The following is a 24,535-nucleotide window of genomic DNA, read 5'->3' as shown; positions in this document are numbered from 1 at the left end:
GTGCTCTGGTTTTGTGAGGGGAAGAAACGGTACAGAAATCAACAAGTAATGGACAGTCATGGCCCCAACAACTTAGAGTCAGAGCCCAGCTCACAGCAGTGGCCAGAGTATTCCTTCAACTGTAACAATTACCCTGGGCCTTGTGGAAGGGCAGCTGCCCTAGTGCTACCAGACCTGAGAACCGCACCAAACTGAGTAGTAGGGAAGGGACCATCAGCTATGCATGTTGCCTTGGGCAGCACCCAGATTTCTATCTTGTTGATAGGGTTGTGAGTCATGTTGGTGACTCATGTGTATGAATGAAAAGCAAAAGGAACTTTTGCTGGGAAAGATGAAATCATGAATAAATCACAGCCTTGCTAGTTTGGGGGCCCAGATTCCTGTGCACATGGTAGCATCTCCCTGGGAGTCCCTCCCAGCCTCCTCCTCCTCCATTTCCCAAGGCCATATCTGAGCTAAGAAGCAACTTGACTTGGTCTGCTTTGTATACTGAGCTCCCAGGGGAACTTCCTTCAAAAGAATACATTTAGACCAACAGTTTTAAACTGTCTTAGACTAGGCATTGCCTAATCCTTTCCACACTGTAAAGCAATGTTTCTGTCTATAAAATTCATGTTCATGCAATCAAGTTACAAAAATAAAGATTTCATAACGGTTTCGGTAAGTTTCTGCTACATTCATTGGTATCCTTGGCCTCCTGCCACCCATGGGTGCGGATTGACTTATCTGGGAGAACCCTAAGTCATTCTCCCATCAAACTTTTCATACTCCACCTGTGAGTCTGATACAGGATGGCTGGATCAGCAAGTACCCCGGCTGTGTAGGTACCAACATTACTTGGTACCCTAGGAGATAGAGGCAGTGGCCCAGACCTCTTTGTCTGTGCTGCAAACAGAAATGGACAGCAGGACAGAGCAGTGGGCAAAGAATGGAGGGGCCACAGGGCAGGCTGCCCTGGCAGCCTCCTACACCTGTTCAGGGAGAAACACCTGTCAGTTGAGGCCAGGATGTGGTGTGGTACCCCAGGAACTCCTGCCAGGTTCTCAGTGAAGCCTGGCATTAAGCCCTGGTGACAGTTTTTATTTTCCCTGAAGCAAAGTGTCAGACCCTCAGCCACCACTGAACAAGTTTCAAGCAAACATGGAAATATAGGGGCCAGTCATGCCTCGGGGGTAGGGCTAGGGTAGATGAAGCCATACAACTTAGAAGGGGCAAGTGATTTATTTGCTCAGCTGGCACAATGAGTTATTTAATGACTGGCGCACCAAAGGACCTGCCATGGGTATGTTTGGGCTACTATTTACCAAACACACCTCAGCTTTACTTACACATAGCAATTTAATTCCCCAAGCAAACCCGTGAAGCATACATTGCTATCTTAAATGGGTAGAAAAGAACAGAATGTAGAGAGCCAGGAAGGGTGCAAAAAGTGGCTTGAAGACACAAGAGCCAGTAAGTGGGTAGTGGAGACATGACACACAGCCAATAGGAGTGGAGACACAAACTAGCAAGGCTAACCCGGCTCTGCAGATCCTCCTGTGGTGCTCTCTCTGTCTTGCCCAGCTTTGAGGCACAAAACCAATTCATGCACATAAGACAAGCATAGAGACTACAGAGATGTGCACCCCAGAAGCTCACACATTCACCTGTGATCGCACCCACACCCAGAGAGAGCCCTTGGAAACTCCTGGGGAAGTTTCGCGTGCTACTTTGATATATTCAGCGCATGCGCACGCTGTCATGTTTTCATGCAGTTGTCACAGTGGTGAATACCTGTCACCCCAGCACGTCAGAGGCTCAGGCTAAGGATCCAGTGTTCCAGGCCAGTCTGAGCTACGTTGCAAGACCATAAATATGTATCATACATTCGTTACATATTTATGGTCATAGATAATTTTTTACATGTTACCTCAGCATGGTCACCAGTTTCTCTTCCATTCTGACCTAGCATGCCACAGTTCTGAGTGTTATCAAGTCTAGGATATACTTTACACCCCTGCCCCCACCTTGAAATAGCAGCAAGCCTTCATGAACGCCTTCAACACCTTCTCCATCCCACAGTGTGTTGCCAAGCTCAGGCTTCCAGTCATGGCTGTGTTTTCTCTAGCAGGCCCCTTGGCCTTCCTGTCCCTCAGAGTTTATGACTGCCAAGTTTTGTCGGGCGACTTTGAAGAGTCCCTTTGCTGTCATCTTCTCAGACCAGGAGGGAGAAAAGAGGATGGGGCAAGTCCCCAGAGGTGGGGAGTGTCTGGGCTTTGGAGCCAGGGAGCCTGCTTTGACCTCTGTATCACCTCTGCCTAGTTCTGAAACTTTAGCACACAGCTAGTTTAGACTGAGTGCACAGTCAGTAGTTACAATGCTTAGCCACAATGCTTAGCCCCGTGCAGCACAGAGCAAAACTGATCTGCTTGGTGGCTCTTTCATGTGTCACTGTTGTGATGGAAGGTGACATGTCAAGTAAACACCGAAGTTCCTGACTAGCAGACTCTGGATCCCAAATCTTACAAGATGGTTACTGGAGTAATTTTGAGGTGTCACGTTGTAGAAGATATCTTCCTTCAAAGGGAAGGCTGGCCTCTCAGGGTTTATATTCATGCTTGCTGTGGTGGAGGCTGGCTCGTATGTGCTCCCCGGAGTGGACTCTGCTTTGCCCCTGGTTGATTTTCCGTTGTCCTCTCTCTTTGATGCTCTGAAAATTGCACAGCTGACCTTCCTTTCCTCGGGCAGACAAGGGCGGTAAGTGTGCCGTGTAGGAAAGACACTTGGTTCTCTTGTGGGATGCCATCAGAGAGGAAGGCTTGGGAGCTGCAGACCCCTTGCCCTGATGAAGACGCACAGTGGAGGGGGCTGGGGCGGAGCAGAGAAGGACTCTGCCTCCCGAGCCACTCAGTGGGCAGACACACACTGTCCGGTGTCCTCTAGAGGACAGACAGAAGCATGACTGCACAGAGGGCATGCTGTCTGTAGTCAAGAATGGTGGGGTTCCTCGGGAGGCAGAGGCAGGCGGATCTCTGTGAGTTCGAGACCAGCCTGGTCTACAAGAGCTAGTTCCAGGACAGGCTCCAAAGCTACAGAGAAACCCTGTCTCGAAAAACCAAAAAAAAAAAAAAAAAAAAAGAATGGTGGGGTTCTTATACTGGAACCCGAGGCAGTTGGGCCAACCTCCGACCTTTAACCCTTTCAGGATAAAAAAGTAGGGCCTGTTCCCAGAAATGCTGGTATGAAGGCAGCCTGGCTCCTGCCGCCTGTCTTCCCTCCATCCCAAAGAATACAAAGATGGAATTCATACTCTTCCCAGCGGGATTTTGTAAAAATGATGATGGCTCTTTTCTCTTATTACTAATCTTCCAAGATCCATGGAGTCTCGATTGCTAGAATGAAGTAGGGTAAAAAGGCTTCCTGTCTGGAGAGCTGCTCTCTTATTCCTCTCATTTTTCAGAAGTGGAAACCGAGGCTAAAGGCCACACAGGAAAAATAGCTTTAGCTTTAGGAACGGAGGCAGAAGAATGTGACAATGTAATGAGCCCCAGCAGTCCTTCCACCTGGACCTGGAAGTGGACACACTCCTCCGAGAAGGGGAAGAAGGTCAGGGAGAGGCAGGACCAGCGTTAATTAACTCAGCTCTCTTCTGCCCTTATCTTATTGTTCATAGAAGCAATTAGTCTCCTGCACCTTCTCTAGCCACTGCAGAAAACTGTCACAGATTAAATCAAATTGTTCAGTTATTTCCTCAGGGAGGCCCCAGCTCCCCTGCTTCTGGGCATTGCCACTCTTCTCAAATAAAAGCCTTCACGTGGTGATTTAACCCCTTCCTGGAGGCTCTGTGAGGTGGTAGCCCATGCTATGGCTCTCTTGAGGTAACAGGACTCAAAGGTCCAAGAGGCTCTTCGGTCCTTTTGTCAGGCGAAGGAAAGAGAGGATAGCATGTCAGAACCTAGGAAGCAAGGTAAGAGCAGAAGGCCCGGGCCCAGGGAGGGCCAGCTCATCCTGTGCCCTCATCAGCTAATGTCTTTGGGTTTGTCTCTTTCATACATTTTGGGTTTCCCCTATGAAAAAAAATGTAAACTTCCAATGTCCCTTCCTTCCTCCTCTCCATCCTCCCTTTCTCTTCTCCTCCTCTCTCCCTCCACCTCTCCCTCCCTCTTTTCTTTCTTCTCTCCTTCTCTCTCTGAAGTTTAGGAACATAGGCTTCTCAAACAGCTTGCAAACACTTGAGAAGAACTGGGAAGGGTTTGAATGAGAGCACATGTGCTGTGTCTTTCAGAGGCCCCTGGCTCAGAGCTGGGTGTGGGTTAGAAGTCCCAGAACTGCCCACTGCACTGGCAGAGAAGAGGGGTTAAGCCATCACCCATCCTGTATTTAAGAAACATTTTATGGGGTACTGTCATCCACTCACTATTCATTCATATAAACGCTGAGAACTCAAGACTCTTAAAAGCCTCCCTTTCGTTCTCCTTGCTTCTGAATAGCTGAAGAATTCCACCACCTGTCTCCTTTCCTCCAGAATTAGGAAGTAGTGCAGACCTCCCTCTGCCTCCTCTGGAGGTGTTGCTCTCAGAGCGTAGCTCTTTCTAGAACTTGTGTACACAGGACTTGAGACTTTAAGCTTAGCAGTGGCTCAAAAACCATGTGCACTCGGTCGAAGCTGTATTTCAAATTTTGAATGCTGATGTTTTTGTTTTTCCCAGGCTCACATCTGTGATCCAATCTTCTTTCTTAATGATGTACAGCAGGATGGAGTCAAGGTTGCCTTTGGCTACCTGGTCACAAAGGGCAACACCCCATCCCTACATGGTGCTATGTTATTGTGTTTTACGATCTAGGTTGGGTGCACAAACACAACTTTGACTTGTGATATTCTCAGCATATGAGGGGCTTCTGAGGAGCTGGCCCTGTGGCTAGAGACTGACTGCATAGACAAAACACAGAGATAAGATCTAAAGCCAGGGTCTAGGGAGTATAGATTGGTTCAAACTCACAAGGTCTTGACCCAAGCTGTGTACTCAGAACAAACAAAATATGTTTTCCCGTTGGACTCTGTGTTTCTTGTCCCCCTCCACACTGGCTAGTCTCTTCCCTTTGCCCCCTAAAACAGGAACCACTCTGTCCCTATTTGTGACCACCTTTCCTGTGCTTCCCCGAGACTCTCTTCTCTCTTCAAAATACTTGTGCATAATCTCTGGATTCGAATGCTTGTCAACATGATGCTCACCAGTGAGGCCATGTGCTGTGTGTTTCACCAGCTTCATCTCACTTAGTTCTGTGGCAGCTAACCAAAGATGCCCTGCCTATAGTCCCCAACAGCAGGCAAAAAATGTCAACAAACTTGCCAGAGGTTATCGGTTCGTAAGGGAGAACTACAGCATTGTAGTTTGTATGGGGATCCCAGAGAGCCCATCTTGAGGTAACCCAGACAGCTGCTCCTTTCCTTGTATATGAGCTTGAGTCAATTGTTTTCCCCTTTAGAGTCTGTTTCCTTAAGGGCACAGGGCTTTGCCATAATCAAGGTTACAGTAGAGGTGAATGAGTTCTGCAGCATGGAGAACATACACCAACCAAGTAAAGGGTGCGGTCACAAAGCTGGCCTTTGCCGCTCTTCGTTAACACAGGTGTGGAAATTCAAACAGTCAAGGAAGAGTTAGACCCAGAGGCCCCCAGCCTGGCCTGGCCCTGCCCCTTCAGGCTGTGAAGCCTTTCAGCTCTTAAGTGTGTTGTGCCTGAATTCCTGGGCCTTAAGAACTGTTGGCTACAGTCTGAGTGAGCACAGCTTCTTCGGGACTCTCTAAAACACTGTTCAACTTCTCCAGCACCCCCTGCTCTGCTCAGCAGCGGCGTGGAGGAATGGAAACTTTTGCCACCAACAGCCCTTGTGAGCAACTTCCTTCTCTGTGGTTTTTCTCTGTCATTCCCTTGATAAAAGAATTGAGCTGTGCCTCTGTAACCAACACTCATGCATCGCATCTTGACATAAAAAAACAGCTGCCTTTCAAGGAGTGTGCTGCCTGAGAAATGATGCACCATGCGCTCTGAACTAGGTCACTCTCCACTCAGGGAGCTCTGGGTGCGCTTCATGCTACGTGTGTGTCTCTTGTTCCGCAGGCTTCAAGTACCTTCCACAGCCCCAGGCAAGAGAAAGATGGGGAACAGCCTGAAATCCACACCTCCGCCTTTGGAGAGGCCATTACCTGGCACCGAGGGTAAGTCTGACTTCTCTGGAAATGTGTTTAACTTGGTCCTGCAGTAGTCCATAAGAAAGCCTGGACAATGGTAGACAATGGTGCTTGTTGAAACTGTGCTGTGGGGACTGGCGCTCAGTCCCTCACTTTGTGGCTCAAATTTTTAATGAGAAGCATCTGAAAGGGTCAGACACTTGGCGGTTTGAAACTGTTATTTTGAGAGAGAGCCCTGAGATCCGTGAGTTCCATCCTTTTATTTTACAGTCAGCAAACCTAGCCTCATGAAGGCAACCCAGGTTGTATCATTAACTGCTCCCAGAGACCCACCCCAAGACCATCTGATTCTGAAAGCTAGACTTTTGGTCATCATGCTTGCCCATCCATGATAAATACTACCCCACCCCCCCCACACACACACACGGTACACAGTCTTGGGGGGCTGTGTGGTCAGGGCCCCTTTACTAATCTAGACACTGTCTCCATGGCATCTTGCTGAAGATAAAGAAATCTCCTGTCTAACAAAGGCTGCAATAGACCAGAACTCTAGAGAAGCAGCTGGGGTTGTGGGTTAATCAGGGTGGCCAAGCTCAGCTATGTATTATCAAGTATGGTTGTGCCAGACTTCCAGAGATTCAAAGAGTCCTTCAACAACTGGTCACAGGGTGGAGGGGACATGTGTGAGCAGAGGGCAAGGCATCATCAGAGTTCAAGGGTCAACTATGTGGCCTATCTAACACCCTCATCTTTCTTTCTGAAAAGTTTTAGTCAGGTCAGTGAGAAGGGCTGTGTGGAGGGAGAGCTCCCTGTAGGGAGACTGAAGGGTGGTAGCCAACCGTGTTTGCAGGGTGGCTCCAGGGTCCCACAGGACACTTCTTCCTCCCCCTCAAATCACCACACTCAGGATCTCATTCGTCTCCTGGAAGAGATGACAGTGTCTCTCACTGCACCCTATAACACCAAGTTCATAGAGCTCTCAGCTAACAATCCTGCTTGCCAAACGAGGGCTTCATAAAAGCAGGAGTTTCCCTGTTGCTGGTAGTTCTTTCCATGACACCTGTGGGCCCTTAACAAAGGAGCGGCTTACTTTCTCCACAACAGAGCTGACAAACTGATCACCCTATTGCCTAATGGTCCTTCGGAGGCCAGCTATGAACAAGGGTAGAGCCTGTGCCTGTACCCTTTCGAGTCAGATGCAGGGGCACTCCTAGGGACTTTTGATTTTTAACCCTAACACTTCCCTTTCTGAAGGAGAAAGCAGCAAGAATACTCGCAGACCTGCAAAGGTAAGGTGAGCAGGGTGTGTGTCGTCTGCCTGCCACACGCAGTTCAGGATGGGCTGTCCCAGGCAGAGCGGCCCAATCTGCCTCCTTCCTACCCTCCCCAAATTAACTTTTTTCTAACCAACTTCTGGCTGGACAAGCACCAGAGAATGGGTAAAATAATGTCACTTCCTCCAAATCCATTGCTGAGTTGCCGCTTCTCAGACTGGGGCAGAAGGGCCTGTATGCTTGAGCAAGCCTCATGACAACATACACCTCCAAGGACTTGCCTTTTTTTTAAAAATGCAAATTGCTATGGAATAATTTTCTTTTTCTTTTTTTTCCATTGTGTGGGCTGGAGGTCACCCTTAAGAGAGGGATTTAGGGGTCTCCCCTCTGGCTGCTGGTTAAGAGAATTCCCCAGGCCTGTAGCAGGCACTAATCCAGATAGTCACATCCAGCAATTGACAAACTGCTTTGCTGCCCCACCCTGAAAACTTCCTCTGTTGTCAGGCCTGACTTGGTTTTCTCTTTCTTCATGTACCTATTTGAATAAAGGAGAAGGCGCCAGGGTGCTGCTGTTCTAATAGGTTCCCATCAGGCAGTGCCTGAATTGCTGATGCTTCAGGCCAGCTATAGCTTCCTCTCTTGGCCTGGGTGACAAAGAGCTCAGGGCAGGAAAGCTCCTGGTCCTGCCCTAGGGAGCTCAAGACAAAAGAATTCTCCTGCCTTTGGAAGCTCCTCCTTTCAGTATGCCAGGAAAGAGAAGGCCTGGGCAGTGAAGGCCTGGGCATATGGCTTGATGGTTTGTTTTCTTCTCAACTAAGCTTTCTGGAATATTCTTCATCAGTGTGATTCCTAGGGACTAATGTCACAAAGAGATGGTCATGTTCGGTAGGAATAATGCACATTTCAGAGGCAAAAGATCTTTTGGAGTCCCAAATGGTGTCCTTTAGAAGCTGTTGTGATCTCAGAGAACTACCCCAGCCTTTCATCAGGGACTTTGCCAAGATCCCTTACTACCATAATAGAACAAAGAAAGAGCAGTGACCTAGTAGTGAGGGTGGCCACGCGTTAAGCTCCACGTGAGGTCAGCTACGTCAGTGGGCTGTATCTATGTGGACATCCCTCAAGGGTGGACTTCCCTCCAAATGTGGACTTCCCTCAAGTGTGAGCATCTCTCAAGTGTAAAAGCAGTGGAACCGGTCACCCTGGGAGCTTTCTCACAGTATTGCAAATAGTGAAATTTCCCAGACCATGCAAACTTCAGACACCTCCCCTGGGCCATATTCATACAGCACAGAGTTAATTAAAATCCAGGCGGGGGGACCTCCCAGGATGTTGGGGGAAATACATATTTCCACCCGCTAAAGACAACTTAGTGATTCTGCTGTGATAATCCCCTCCCCCCCCCCAGTTTCTTCCTTCCACATCACTGTGACCTACAGTGACATCTCATGTCAGAGTTGTCCACACAAACCAGCTGTGCTCAGAACCGATTCCACAGTGCCAGGATGGGAATCACACCCATCCAACATGCATTGATATTGCTGACACTCACAAAGAAATAGTTGATTGAGGCAAGAGGGGGGAGAAGGAAACAGAAACCTCAAGATCCAGCAGAACTGACGGTGGGTGGAAGATGGCTAGGAACAGCAAGCTGCATTTCCTACCAGGCTCTGGTAGGTTTTAAGTCTCTAAGACTGGCAGATTCAGGATAGTCCTGATTCCCATGTAATACACATCAAGAGGTGATTGATAGCTCATCATGGTGCCTCTGTGACAGGAGTAATCGAAGTGTGGTTTGGTGCCTGAGGTGTGCCACACACACTTCTAAGAGCTTTGTGCATAAGACAGGAACCATTGCATGTACATACACATCCCCTGTAAGAATAGCATACCGCATGCAAATTCCTTCGGAGTGACGCTTAATTCTTAAAATAGCCCAACCGCATCGTCACGATCATCTTCTTCAGTTCGCAGTTGAGGAAACTGAGGCCAGGAAGGTTAAGTGAGTCTCCTAAAGTCCGCCAGCTCATCAGGGAGAAGGGAAGTTAAACAACTGGACGGCCTGAGATTAATGTCCAGTGTCCCTCTTATTCTCTGTCAGATTCTGGGGAAGACTGTATTCTGAGAGGGTTAGAGTTAGGAGCAATGCCTGCTCATCAAATTCAATGACACAAACATTCTTGTGCCATTGTGAGAGACCCCATAAATCAAGCACCAGTCAGATCTCGGTCTGGGTCTTCATTTCTATAATAATTGACCCCACCCCCTCCTGAAACATGGGATGACTTTAGAATGAAGTGGATTTAACTTTTGAGCCACTTTACACTTAATGAATGTCATAAAATATAAGTAAGTACTCTACCAAATACAGGCTTGCAGATAGTAGGACCCACAGACCTGGCTTACATCCATCAGCAGAGCTTGGAGGAACCTTCCTGCATGTCAGCCTGCAGCTCCATCTGATTGGCTATGTTCGTGTGTTGCTTCCTGACAAAGTTACTGAAAGTCAGGCCTGATGGTGACCTTGCAGGAGCCACTGAATTTGGAGATGACTCAAGAGAGCGTGAAAGCAGAAGTTGAAATTATTAAGCCAGTTAGCCCTGCAACCACTAGCCACATGGGCTGCCTGCATCAGCTCTAAATGCTCCCTTGGGTGTGGGCTTTCTCTCTGGAGAATGGAGTGTTGACTGGACAAAAGCTGCAAAGAGAGCTGTATGAAGTCATCTTAGACCTGCAGACTCATGCTGTTCCCTGGACGTGCCACTAATTCTCTCCTGCTTTGCCTTCCTCATCCTCCAGATAAGATCAGGTGGCCTACGAGGTCAGGTAGAACATGAGGAAGGGATGGTTACAGCTTTTGCTACAACAAAAGTTGTTGGTGGGGCTTCTGAATAGGTTCTAGCATTAGAAAAGGAGCTGCCATAACATGCTAAAGAATAATTATGCCTCACAAGCCCGTTCTTTATGAACTAGGTAACATGTGTGTCCAGTAAGCTCTGTCTGGCTCCTTTCTACTCTGGTTCCCTTCCTTACACGATCCATTTCTATGTTCTCTTCCTCTGCTCACTCACCAGGTATCAGCAAATATTTGGTATTCCAAAATTCTTTTTCCCTTTTACCAAGTGGAGTTTGTGTTTATATGACCTAAAGGTGGTAAGATACCCTTCTCCCATTGCCATTCCTGGAGATGCTCTGGCTAGAACTGGTCTTGATTGGGAAAGAGTATGCTGGTCCTGTGTGGGAATGACCTGTGAGTCACAGAAACCAGCCTTGTGTAATCTACCACAAGGCAGATTTTGATATTTCCCATTTTTATTTGGGGACTTGTCGAGCTCTGATTTGTTCAAGAGCCTTCCTTCAAATTACCAAGCTCTGAAGCAGGGGCATGTGGGTCAGTCCTGATGATGTCAAATGCTCTGGGCTTCTCGTGGCCAGGACACATTTGTTCTGTGAATCCGAATCCTGACCATGCCCCTCCTTCCTTAGCCCTCTCCTTCTGCCCCACTCATTATTTGGTTGGATCTAAATGTTCAGCTCTCTGGAAATGGAATCAAAATCCACTGTGTATGTAAGGTAAAGTCCTAATAGAATTATACCACCCTCCCATTTTGTTTCCAGAAGTCTAGATGCTACATGTGTATTTCTGCCTAAACAGGTAGCTTAAACAGGCAGCTAAACAGGTAGCTAAAAGATGTCTTGAAGAGAAAATATATTCCCTACTCCCAATATTTATTTTCCTAGGGACAAGAGCTCAGGAAAGATAGAGGGGGCCGTGCAATCTAATTTGCTCGCAGTGGCTAGGCTGCTGTTCCCAGAGGTTTATATCAGGCTGTGTGACTTCTAGTGACTGGCCCTTTGGTGTTCTGCCTCTGGTGATAAGGGGATGAGAACCCTTAGGCTGAAGCCCAAGTTCAAGGCTGTCTTGGTGACATTTCACGGTCATTGCTGCGAAAATATGGCTGTTAGGGAAGCTCCACGAGAAGCTGCCTTGGCTACCGTGAAACCGTAATACCCATGAGCCCCCGCATTTTTCACTTGAACTCTTGCATTCACAATGGGCTTTCGTGTTTTGTTTATTTCTGTTCCACTTTGTGTTCAACATTATAAAGGATGGCTTTGTAACATTTCACGCTTTTAACCCTGACTGCGCAATGTGCTGGCGTCAAACCCCAAACACCTTGGTGAGCACAGGCTGTATTTCAACGTTCTATTCTTGTCACAGATAAGAGTTTCTACCTAGGGGTCATTTCTACCCTGTTTGTGATAAGGGGATATGCCAATGAGTACTTCTTTGCCTGGAGTACTCTGGAGAGGTAGCACAGAGGACCCCAGAAAAGAGGGTCTGATCCTTGTTGTTTTCTATACACACGTCTGTAATATCCTTTAAGTGGCAGGCTCCGGGCTGGATCCAGGGCTGCATGACACTAAATACTCAAGGGCTCAGTCCTCTCTGAGCTCACAGCCAGGTAGAGTATTCCTCTGGAAGTCACGCAGATGTGCCAGGGAAACTCTGAGACATTGATTTGAAGGAGAACCTCACATTAAGAAGAGCAGAGCATCAACCCTCTTCTACTGGCTGCAGCTGCTGAGGGGTGGTAGAGGTGAGAGAGAGCCATGGTGACCCGGCAAAGAGACAGCTCCTAGAGAGACTCTGGGGTCTGAGAAGTAAGGCAAGCCTGAGAAAGGCATGTCACCCTCTGCTGAGGCAGCCAAGTGAGTAAGAGGCTGTTTCATATTTGAGTACATCAGGCCGGGAAAATGTATGTCTATCTCAAGAGAATTATCAACCCATCGTGGTTACAGAACAGGAAACCCTTGGTTGGGGTGGGCATGAAAGGTGGCATATCATTAGGAACCTGGACTCTGCAGAGCTAGCCCTGGCAGCTGGGTAGACTCTCAGGGAAGGTTTGTCCCTAATCTCCCACTTATCCTGTGCCTCCCTCTGCACTGGACCTTTGTCTTACTTACAGGAACCTCCAAGTTTGTACAAGCTTCATGCCCCAGAGGCTGGCTCTGCCCCTTATCAGGATTCAAACCTCTGACTTCAAACTTAATCCAACCTGATAATTGCTTCTAATTTCTGGGGTGGTATCTCGGTCACAAAGAGAAGAACCTCTTTTTTAAAATTTCCTAAGGCAGAGTGTGGGGCTCCTTCACGCACAGGCTCAGGCTGGCAGTCTCACTGAGCCAAGCTTTCAGGTCCGGCAGAGCTTGTTTCTTGGGAGCCCTTCTTCCTCTCCTGTGACTCATTAGGACACTTGCTTTTAGTTTCCTCTCGCAAAATTTACATAGTTTATCACCCATGACTCAGTTTCCCCAAATGAACAACATATCTGTGTGGACTCTTCCACCACGATAACAGATTTCTGATTCATTTCCTAATTGGCGGTTAGTGCCTCTCCTAGAGCCTTTCTTCATCTCACTCACTCAGCCTCATGTTCAACCTCTCTTTTGGCTCAGTCTATGTAAGAGATTGAAAAGTTGGCCAGTAGGACCTCCAGACTATGAGAGGTCAGAGCTGGAGTGCCAGTACAGGTGACTACCTCACAGAAAGACACTTGCTAGGGACCCAACCTGCACAGCCGAGTACTGGGGTTCTACTGAACTTTCTGTGGCCGGGGACAAGCAACGGCTCGTGTGACCCTGGGGATCTAGAATGTAACATCTTATGAAGCAGGAAAAGGCTGGCTCAGGATTGGGGCTCAAGGAAGAACCAGTAAATGAAGAAGTAAAAGATGCAACCCAGAAGTGCGGGTTGACGCCCAGTTAGCAGATACAGTCGGTACCATGTTTGCTGCTTTGTAAGTGTGCTGTTCCCCTTGAGTGAGCCCCAGCACTACCTGCATCAGTACGTATGAGTTACGGAGAACTACAAAGGATGGACGCCATCGTTGCTTGGCATCAAGAAGGAGATTCGCATCTTATCCCTGCATCTCTGCAGCCAGCTGGGCTCACATGAGCCAAAGAGCGTGTACGCTTCCCCTTGCAAAACATCATTAAAATTTCATACATACGCGAGCTCTTATTAGGGGGAGGCAGAATTTAGGTCATGCAGAGTCTCAGATGTCAAGTTAAGAAATTGAAATTTTAATGTACCTACATCAGAAAGTACTTAGGTTTCATTCGCCATCGCTATGGCACTAAAGATCCCTGCTGTCTGGGTGCCTGACATAGTGCCCATCCACCCCAAGAGAAGGGGACTCTAAACTACAGAGCTTGAGCCTCCTGGCCCTGGGGGAGAGTCCAAACTGAATAGCCCAACCTTCTTCCACAAGTGACCACAGGGCCTAGGAAGGGCATCTGAAAAATAGTACTAAGGATTTTTTTTTTCTAAAAATCACAATTATACATGTATTTGGTATATTTTGATAAAATTCACCCCTATTACTCTCTTGTCCCTCCTCCTGTTGGATGCCTTCTTTCCAATTAGGCCTTCTCTTATTTGTGTGTTTATTGTAGTCCCCCCCCCCCCCAGTTTAAGTAGGATTACTTGTGTGAGCACAGATTGGGGAATATTTACAGGAGTTTGGGCAACTTCTCAGTGACCACACCATTGAAGGGAATGGCTCCCTCTCCATAGCAAACCATTAGCTGTCTCAAGGAGTAGTCGGGCCCCATGAGTCCCTCCAAGGAGGGGTCTTTTCATAGCCTTCTGGGATAGGCATCTTCTCATCTGCCACCCCATTTTTATGATGGAAACACTGAGGCTTGTAGACATAGGGCAGACCCTGAAACAAAGCCAGATGGTGTGACTCTAACTTCTAGGTCTCTGGGCACAGTTTTTCAGATGGGAACATTGTGGCCAACGTGGGCCTGTACTAAGAGCATGTTCTATAGCTGTCAGAGGCCTGGCAGTCTGACTTAGGGACATCTCCATGGAGAAGAGGCCTCGAACACTGGGTGGGAGGGAAGAGAGCTTCAGAAGCACAAACTAGGCAGATCCAGCGCAGTGGTCCTCAACCTTCCTCATGCTCTGACCCTTTAATACAGTTCCTCATGTTGTGGCGACCCCTACCCATAAAATTATTTTTACTGCTACTTCAGAACTGTAATTTCACTACTGTGATGACTCATAATGTAAATATCTGCTAAGCAAGATTTCTTGTGTGGGACCCCCAAATGAGTTGCGACCCACGAATTGAGAACCACTGTTCCAGAGGAAATCCCCCATCAGCTTCATCTCTCCTTCTTCCCAATTCCCTCCTGTGCCCAGTCAGTCAAATCCTTCGCTTTGCTTCCTAGGACTTGAAAGCGACTTTCTGGCTGTGCTGAATGACTACCCATCTCCTGACATCAGCCCCCCGATATTCCGGAGAGGAGAGAAACTGCGTGTGATCTCTGAGTGAGTGAGCCTCTCGAAACATGTATATCCCCAACCGTGACTAACACCATAAGATTTTCAGATATGGTCAGTTGTTCAGTTCTATTGAAGGAGGGGACGTTCCTGAGCCTGCCGTGAGAGAAGAGAAGAAATTTGGTCCCTGCTGTGACCTGTTCTTTGAGTACTTCCAGGACTTTATAGCCAGCCTCTGGTGGCTCCTCCTTCTTTGCCAAATAAACCAAAACTCCTTAAGGATGGAGCCCCCTTATGACAAATCCTGCTTCCCCCGCTGAGCTCATCAGTCTCTCAATGTGCCGGAGAATGTTATTCACTAGGGCATGCTGGGAAGAAGAAGCAGGGTCCAAAAGCACTGTAGGTGATAATAGTACCACCTTTGTTCCTGCTAGCATCTTTAAGCAAGATTTCGAGCAGCCTGTAGCACAAACTAGGGGCTCTGAGTCCTTTGGTTTAGAGTCTCCTTCATCAAGACATGCAAATTGATGTTTGGTTATACTTGAGGGGATAAACCAGTACAGGAAGCTTTTGTTTTTGAAACTCTTCAATCGTGCGTATCAGCTGAGGAAATGAACTACTGTTCCCCCAGGGGTGACTCTTGTCAGCATGTGAGCAGGTTCCCCAAGTGACTCTCCTTGAGGGAGGGATACCTGCTGGCTATACAGCCTTTAAAGACTAAAATTTTAGTTGAGATAGCTTTGTTGGTTAAATGCTTGCCATGTAAGCATAAGGACCCGAGGTCAGCTTCTTAGAACCCGACATAAAGAAGCTGGGCAGGTGAGCACACAGCTGTCATCTCAGTGCTGAGAAGAAAAAGACAGGCTCTGCTGGCCAGCTAGCCTAGTCTACTTAGCAACTTCCAAACTAGAGAGAGAGGGAGAGAGAGAGAAAGAGAGAGACCTAGTTTCTGAAAACAAGGTTGGGGCCAGCAAGACAGCTCAGCCTGTAAAGGTTCTTGCTGCACAACCCTGATGACCAGAGTTTGATCCCGCATGTAAAGGTGAGAGGAGAGAAATAACTACACAGAGTTGTCCTCTGATTTCTTCATACATGCTGTGGTAAGCACATGTCCCCACCCCCCACGTTATTCACATGCACAAACACACACATACACATGCATACACACACAGAGAGAGAAATGCATACAATAAGTTGGAAATAAAGCAAGGTGGACAGTATCCCTAGAAATAACATCCAAGGTTCACTTATGGCCTCCACATGCACATATATGGTGCACACAACATACCATGACACACACACACACACACACACACACACACAATCATACGAGAAACCTAAATTTTTAACTAGTGAAATGCAGGTCTGAGTGGTCATGATAGATTTTGAAAGAGGAATGTCCCACACTGCCATGAGAGTTTGGTGATCGCATATCTTTGGTTTTGCCATTTACTCATGCACAGTACCCTTTCTGTTTTGTCCTGACAGTGAAGGGGGCTGGTGGAAAGCCATTTCTCTCAGCACCGGCCGGGAAAGTTATATTCCAGGAATGTGTGTGGCCAGAGTGTACCATGGGTAAGTATATGTCTAAATGGCATTATTCAGTCATGATGTGTATGGGATTAAAGGGGGGAGGGGCTCTTGCACTGTATAGTGCAAAGAAGGCATTGCTTGCAAAGGGAAGTTTATATCCCAGCTCAAGGATAATCCTCCCCACTTTCTGGGCCTTGATTCCTAAGCAGTTGGAATTTCTTGCTTAGACATAGTGCTCCTATCACATACCTGAGTACTCCAGCACTGTCTATAGGAAGCACCTAGGCTCAGTACTAACTAAAAGTCAGTCTTTGTGGGTTTAAATCTTGCCTCTGTCCCTTCCAGACCACGAGATAATGTAGAAGCTCCTTAGCTCTCTGTGCATCTTCAGGTATTGATTACAGTGTAGGATCGTGGGCTAGTGATCCAGAGTCACACTACTGAAGTGGAGGTTCTCAGAAGAATAGGCGGGTACTAGAGGTACAAGGAGCAGACTTCTGTGATCTCTGACTAAAGGTGGCCATAGACAGAGGAGCAGCCAGCACCCTGGGCTCTGTAGGGGAAGAGCAGACATGTTTGCTCCTGTAGCCAGGCAGGGGCCTCACAGCCCCCTGGGAGGTTGCAGTGGACTTCGGGCACTACCAAACTCACACTTGACTTCCCTTCTGCCATGGGAGGGCCTTAGGAATGTGGCTACACCTTGCTAAACCACAGGTTCCTCCTCTGTCAAGCTACCAAGGCCAAACCTCAGTCCAGCAGAGAGGAGCCAGGAAGCAAGCAAAGGCCACTATTCAAGCTGTAAAGATTCTGACGTCACAGGCTTCCCCTGGGAAATTGATATTCAAGCTCTTGATTCCACTGTGGTGATCTTAACCACTTGTGCTCAAAGTGGGAAGGTAAACAGAGGGGGCTCCTACGGTAGTCATGTCCAGAGAGACTGGAGTTAGACATCGCTTATAAACCAGGGACTCTGAAGAAGTGCTTGCTTCTTCCTAGAGAACACACACTCACATGCTCCTACATACTGAAGGCACAGGGCTGTTGTAGGAGCTGCGGTGATGAGAACCTAGATGATTGACATAATCCTGGCCCTATCAGACAGCCGCCTAATAGAGGTGATAGCATTTTCCAAAACAGAATTGGAAGAAAGGAAGGGTAGTAAAATGGTTAAGAAATTGTGTCCCCCCCCCAAAAAAAGCACTATTTTGCTCCCTCAACTGGTAATGATAACTTGAATAAATTACTAATCATTCTAGCTTTCGGGGGCTCTACTTTGGTGCTAGGGGAGAAGTCTTGCCTGTTTAGGAGATTTAGGGGAGGGTTAGCCTTCACAGTCTTAATACACTAGCACTATGCTAAAATAATTCATATCCCTACATGGCTCTTGCTACTGTCTTATTTTCACAGTTGTAAGTAGGACTTGCATGTATAAATGTTTGCTATATACATTGAAACTAATACATCGTATAATTTATTGCACTCTGTAATAGCAAGAAAATTAAAAATTACAATGTACTATGGTTCTAAGAAGGAAAGCAATCATGGTGCTGAGCACATAGGAAAATGGAACCACTTCTGTACCTGCGCTGTCCTGGAGCCCAGTTCTCAGAGGTGCTCAGCCTGTATGTGGCTTGGGGAATAATGCAGGCAGCAAGACTAAAATGTCACTGCTTCTTCACAGCCTGAGTTAGACCTGGGGATTAGCAGGCAGTGTCCTTTCTCCCAAACACAGCGCCTGTTAAAGTGAGAAATATGCTGACCACCCACTAATAACATATTCCCCGTCAGCAGAAAACTGCCAGAGCCCAGTATGAAAAGTAAGAAGAAGCCACTGAATTTGAACCACAGTTTGCTCTGGTCCAGAGAGTTCTTTGATGAGCCTGTGTGTCACTGTCCTTTGGAGGCAGCCCTTCCACCCCTACTGGGCCACCGTAGTGTAGCAGTTAGTCATTCTCACCCTTAAGTGAAAGCAGCCAGAGATATACAAACATGCAAAGGCATTTATGCAGCAGGAGAAAGGGCCACTTGCTCAGTAGCAAGACCACGCTGCATGGCTCTCCTTCCCCATGTCCACCCTGTCACTCCCGAACCTACACCAAGTATGATGCCCTAAACACCAAAAGGGAACACAATAGCCCTCTGCTGGGAGCGTTGCTTTGGCAGGGAGTAGAGGTCTTACAGAGGTGTCTGGCACAGGATAGCACCATATGGTGCACAAACCTGATATAACAAGATCAGGAGCCTGCCCTAGTCAGTGCCGAGAAACCAGCCAAGAAATATCAAACCTAGTATATATTCCTAGTCATTCCTTACCTAACACTGGCACAAAGAGCTACTCAGAGCACTTCATTTGAAAGATTGCAGAGTGAGCGAGCAAATGAATGAAAGAAACATTGATTTCCCTCATCTGTGGAATTTGGGCAGCTTTCTGGAAACTAGCCTTCAACTTTATGCTTACTGTTTTGTTGGCCAGTCTTAATTTCTTTTTTTTTTTTGTGGTCACTTAAGACTGTCCTCTTCACTCCTAGCTGGCTGTTTGAAGGCCTGGGCAGGGACAAAGCCGAGGAGTTGCTCCAATTGCCAGATACGAAGATCGGTTCCTTCATGATCCGAGAGAGTGAAACAAAGAAAGGTGAGCCTTTTTCCTTCACAGGTAGCCACACGGGGCATCATCTCTCAGCTGCCTTGCTATGGATCTGTTCCCCCTCATCCACATCCACATAAGCAGACCAGTGCTACGGGCAGGATCCTGGTGTCATACCCACCATGAGAGCAAGAGAATAAGGATAGGCAGGCCATAATCAACTGAGAACACGGCAGCCTGTCGACCCACAGACTAGGGATATCCATCCTGGCCTGGCCTGTGCTCCCTAGCTCGGTTCCTGTTTACTTCTCTGAACTCTGTGCTCATCTGTGTAGTCGTGGTGAGAGTCAAGTGGAGTAGTCATGGTGTTCTCGCTGTGTGCAGGCCCTCAGCAACAGTTACCTCTGCACTGGGATAAAATGGGGCATCTCTGAGAATTAGGGCAAGCAGGTGTGAGCTTGTAAACTCGCAGAGATCGTTATCATTCTGAGTTCCTGTAACAGTAAAAAGAGAAATAACAAAGTCCTTGCCGCTGCTCCAAGCAGGGGCCCAGCAGTACAGTGTCAGCACTGAGTTGCTAGGGGGCTGCCTCCTGTCTTTCAGCCTGGATCCCTCGCCCATGCCCTGCCCATGGCAGGGTGTTAGTCTGGGAAAGTTCTCATCACCTCGCCTGTATGCTTTCGGGCTTCAAGTCATGGGACCCAAACACTTCACAGTACTCACTCATCCCCAGCATACTCCTTTATTTCTAGCCCTGCATACCCACTGTAAAAGGCTACAGCATAGACAAAAATTACGAGCTGTAAATGAGTAAGAATGGTTCACAAAGTGAAAGCTGTATGTAGAATTTAGAGATACACACACACACACACACACACCACACACGCATACACACACACACACACCTTATGCCCCAACCTAATGATTACTAAACTAGATGTTTCTTTCTTATTTTTATTTTATTTTGCAAACTAAAGCAATCTAAAATTAGTTTCTTCTGTTTTTAAATTATAATGTAATTGCACAATTTCCCCTTCCCTTTCTTCCCCTAAACTTTCACATGTACCAAGCCCCCCCCCCCACGCACACTTAATCTCTTTCCATGGTCTTTTCTGTAATTGTTATTACATATATACATGTGTGTATATACACATATATTCCTAAATACCTAAGTAAAACCTGCCCAGAATGTATAATGTTGCTTGCATGCATGTTTTCAGGGCTAACCATTCGGTACTGGATAAGCAATCGCTGTGACCCTCCCTGGAGGAGGACTATTTCTCCTGCTCATAGCGTTCCTTAGTTGCCTGTTGTTCTTGTCTAGGGCTGTGACCTTTTTAAATAGATGAGTCATAAAGCTTGTTTTTTCATTCACAAGAGAGAAAACATGGTACCTGTGAGTTTATTCCAGGACCTATTAAGGACCAGGGGCTACTTGATGCTGGGGAATATCACTCAGCTCTGGGGAAGCTGTAATATGTAACCACAGACGTCCCAGAGCAGTTCTCCCCAAAGCCTGTATATCTAAGACAATACAGAGGCAGAATCCTATGTAGGTTCAGGGTACCCAGAGCATTTAAAGTCTCCAAGGTTGACATGTCCAAAAAGGTGGAAGACCCAGGGCATCACAACTCACCCCTAAGACACTCTAACCTCAGTCCTCAGGCAGAGGGTGAAGTTGAAGTCAGGTAGCAGTCCCCCCCCCCACACACACACACTGGGTATGCACAGTTCTGATGATTTCCTGTTTGCCAGTGCAAACCTGCTTGCCACGCTTCTAGTTCCTATCCACATGGCCAGAAGTCACATAGTGGGTGATTCCAAAACCAGGATTCAAGTGGAACTAGATATATGTGCCCCTCACAGTGGTCAGGGGACTGAGGCTGAAGCCTGCATCCAGGGATGCCATCTCCAGGGAGGTGACTGGAGACACTCAAGGTCCAGAGCCTCCTTGTCACCCTCTATACAACATTCAGTAACAGTCTTCCCAGGCCTTTACTGGCAGCATAGACTCAGTGAGAGCAGTGTCTTGCCCTCTCAAGAGTGAGCCATCTCAGGAGAGAATAGAGCAAGGGGAGGGAGGGGTTCAAACATGAGGTAAGCCCAAGGATCGATCTTACCACTTGGGGACACCAAGGCTACAAGAGGCAATGGTACCTGCCTGGTATTCTTTCCCTGATTATGCTGAAGGAGAAGTCACATCCTTCACAGATTTCTCAGTGACCCAGAACACATGCCAACTGATGTTTGCTCCAAATTTCTAGGAAAGTCTGGCTTAAATGAAGGAGCAGGAGACATTAAGGGTGAAGAACTCTGGGATCCCTTTCCTAGCATACAGCGTGGTGACATTGGGGATACAGGGACTTGAGGAAACAATAGCTAAGACATCTCAGCATGCATTTAGAAAGGGCTCAAGGACCACCAAGACTTTATCTGCCCTAATCAAATGTAGGAGATGACAGAATTTACCTCAAAAAGCACAAGAGGAAAAGCCACTATCCATTCCCTCAGGTCTGGTCAAGTCACGTGGAGAAGCTCCACAGTGAACCAGCCTAAAAGATGGGGTGAGGCTGCCCATGGGCTAAACACAGAGAGCTCCAAGGGGGCGTCTTTTTACCTGGGTGGTAGGGGATTGGGCAGCCTGTCACCCTTACGTGGAATGCTATGACTACGTCCTGACCCCTTCTGTCTCCTTTGCAGGTTTCTACTCGCTGTCGGTCAGACACAGGCAGGTGAAGCATTACCGCATCTTCCGCCTGCCCAACAACTGGTACTACATCTCACCGAGGCTCACCTTCCAGTGCCTGGAGGACCTGGTGACTCATTATTCTGGTAAGGGGCAGCCAGGGTCAGTGGGGTGATCCCTGTGTGCTGGTGCACGACAGTGTTTGGAAGGTGGTGCCGGTCCCTGAGAAAAGTCAGCGATCTTCCTCCTACCCATGCTGTCATCTTCATAGGCTCAGTTCATTGCCTCAGGTCACATAAGACCATCTGTTCATGCTGCCAGGATGGCAGAATGTCTTCCCTGCATGAACAGAATACACCAGGATGCCCCATATTCACAATCACAGCCCTGTACTGTAGACACTTGGCCTCTCTTTAAGGGGCTTGTCTCCTTAGGACAATGATTCTCAACCTTCCTAATGCTGTGACCCTTTAAAACGGTCCCTCATAACATTACTTCATTGCTACTTCATAACTGTAATTTTGCTATTTTTATGCATCTTAATGTAAATATCTGATATGCAGAATAGCTGATATTCGAACCCCGAATGGTTTGTGACCCACAGGTTGAGAAGTGCGGCCTGGAGGTGAATCAGAAGTACTGTTCTGACATACTAGGTCTTCCAGGCTAATCAAGATGGGGAGGAACCCCAAAATGCTGGAGCACTGCACGGCTTGAGGGCACAAAGTGCAATCAGTGAGACAGGAGTTAGACCAAAAAGCCTCCGACCCCAACCTTATTGTTAAGAGTTATATGCCCTGTGGAACAGAAGGGATTAGCAGTTGTTGGGTTTCCAAAGATGGGATCTGGCCCTGTGTTCTATATGCCATGTCTGCTGGCTGGCAGTTGTGTACCTGGGACCGGGTGACTCTTCCTGTCTCACCTCTTACTGTGCAAAGAGGATGCTAATTTTTCCTACCTGTCACAGGCACCGTGAGAATTACTGGGATGTGCAAAGCACTGACCAGAGAGCCTGCACCTGGCCATGAGCAGCTACAAAATAGCAACTGCTTTCCTTAGGCCTCTTCCTCCTCTGCTCCTCTGCCCAGCCAGAGGGAAGAAAAACTGGCTTTATAGTTGCTTTGCTAACATCTCCTTTTCCATGGTTCGAGATGCTGGCACCCTCAATAGTACCCATTAGGGTTTAGGGTCTTTAGCTGAAGAAGCAAGGGCCATTGCAAGGAGAAAGGAGCCCATAGGTGATACCTCTGATGTATGAGAAACAGCAAATACCAAGCTAAGGCTACGGGGAGAGGCAGACGTGTGCTCAAACTAGGTTGTGAGGGGTATGGGATAAGGCCCCAACCTCTCCCTCACTGAAGGTGGTGGGAACAGCCTCCTGAGGACTGCTAAACATAATGACCTATGTGCTGGGTCTAATGTAGTCTGATGGGTGCAAAACAATTACAAGTATCGCTTCTGTGATGGCCTCGAAGCCAGCAGCTAGCTAAAACTGAAAGAGGAAGGGAGTCCTAGACTTCAACTCCCTAAGCCTAAAGGTTGTTTGTGGTATTTGACGCTTCATAACAATCACCCGAGGAATGTGCTGACCAGAAATTTTGCATAGACAACAGCAAATCAGCCACTCACCAGAGCTCTCATGACTGGGAGACGGCACATACTGAGCTTCCTGAACTTCTTTCTCCTGAATTTCCGGTTTACAGCAAGGCTGGTGCAGAACTAGAGCCTTCCCGAAAGACACTCCTGACCATCCTGTGGGCCAATGAGCTACAGCCAGGGGCTTACCTCTGCCAACCTGGCAGCGTAGTGGGGACAGTGGTTGGGAACCCAAATGTTTCCTATATCTCTTCTCAAATCTCACTGGGAAATTGGGGTCAAGAACAGAGTTGCTGGGACCAGGGTGAATTATATTATTATATACAACAGCCAACAGGCAGGACAAGGTTACCGATTTTCTACTCCAAGCCACGCACTTCTTTTGGCATACGTCACTGGTCCCACGTCTATGGATCAGGACTTTTGCTTACATTTCTGTGGTGTTTTGGTTCCATATCCCAAGTATGGGATAGCCTGCTAACTGCATGATGTTGAGACGGAGCCTCAATGAGGAAAACAGGGTGAGGGCAGCTTAGTCTTTGGCTAATGTCACTTGCCTGTGTGACGTTACTCACTCCGTGTCACACGATGTGCGAGTAGACCTAAAGCAGAAAACCCTCAGAGCCCAGGTTGCCACGTGGCAGAGCTGCACTCTCTCTAGGCTTCATGTCTGCTTTGTGACATCGCACCTTGTCCATCTCCAGCCTCAATAGGTCACTGCTTCAGATGCACATCCAACCAAGTTTTCCCTCCCAGCTCTCGCATCTATATCTATGTTTAGTGACATGTTGGATTAACATGATGTCCACCTAGAAACCAGAAGTGTATGTGTGTCGGGGGCAGGGTGTCTGCCGCTCTCTACTAGGCTGATGTGCTTCCTCAGACAGTTTCCTTTTCTATTGGATGAGAACACCCTAGAAACACACAGATAAGATGAAAAGAGGCCACCAGGGATGTAGTATGCTCAATAACCCCTAGAATGAGCAGACTGAGACCAAGGTATTTGGGTCCTGCTAGAGATTTGCTGACTGTCTGACATCTTAGGCCTCTGAGTCTCCCCAGGGCTGAGGACAGGGCTGGGACCCATGTCCTGAGAAAGGTGACGCTGACTGGGGGTCTGGGACAACAACATCTGTACTTGTAATGATGCCATGCAGTAGAGAGGCTTGGAATCATGGGAGTTACTTCCTGCTGCTCTGGGAGAGATGAAAGCCTGCAGGCCCGAGGCTGCGTACCAGCCAAGGGGAGCAACGGCGGTTTTACCTGGTGTTTGTTTTGCTCCTAGGGAATGTGCAGGGTCAGAAGGTCCTCCCTACTCTTGCATCGCCAGTTCGCTCTCTCTGGTCCTCCTCCCTCTCCCCGTGTCTGCTCTTGTCACCTGCCTCCTCCTTTGTTCCA

At 47.8% G+C, this 24,535-nt stretch overlaps 2 protein-coding genes across 3 annotated transcripts in view; one reads left to right on the top strand and one right to left on the bottom strand.

Moving 5' to 3' along the window:
• Nucleotides 1–24,535, bottom strand: part of Tg (thyroglobulin) — a 181,321-nt gene that overhangs the window by 40,165 nt on the left and 116,621 nt on the right.
• Nucleotides 1–24,535, top strand: part of Sla (Src like adaptor) — a 33,610-nt gene that overhangs the window by 5,273 nt on the left and 3,802 nt on the right. Inside the window, exons 3-7 of one of the 2 annotated variants that reach the window (XM_038341992.1) lie at nt 6,100–6,197; nt 14,687–14,786; nt 16,227–16,313; nt 18,800–18,903; nt 21,556–21,687. In XM_038341992.1, coding sequence (XP_038197920.1) covers nt 6,137–6,197; nt 14,687–14,786; nt 16,227–16,313; nt 18,800–18,903; nt 21,556–21,687 — 484 coding nt within the window. In that variant the 5' untranslated portion in view covers nt 6,100–6,136. Of the gene's footprint in view, nt 1–6,019; nt 6,198–14,686; nt 14,787–16,226; nt 16,314–18,799; nt 18,904–21,555; nt 21,688–24,535 lie in introns of those variants that run through there. The other variant, XM_038341991.1, reaches the window with a different exon arrangement.

The sequence above is a fragment of the Arvicola amphibius genome, chromosome 9 (assembly GCF_903992535.2).
Source record: "Arvicola amphibius chromosome 9, mArvAmp1.2, whole genome shotgun sequence".
In the NCBI taxonomy this organism is placed as follows: domain Eukaryota; kingdom Metazoa; phylum Chordata; class Mammalia; order Rodentia; family Cricetidae; genus Arvicola; species Arvicola amphibius.
The sequence above is the reverse complement of the archived record's forward strand: the minus strand, read 5'-3'. Positions and strand labels throughout refer to the sequence as shown.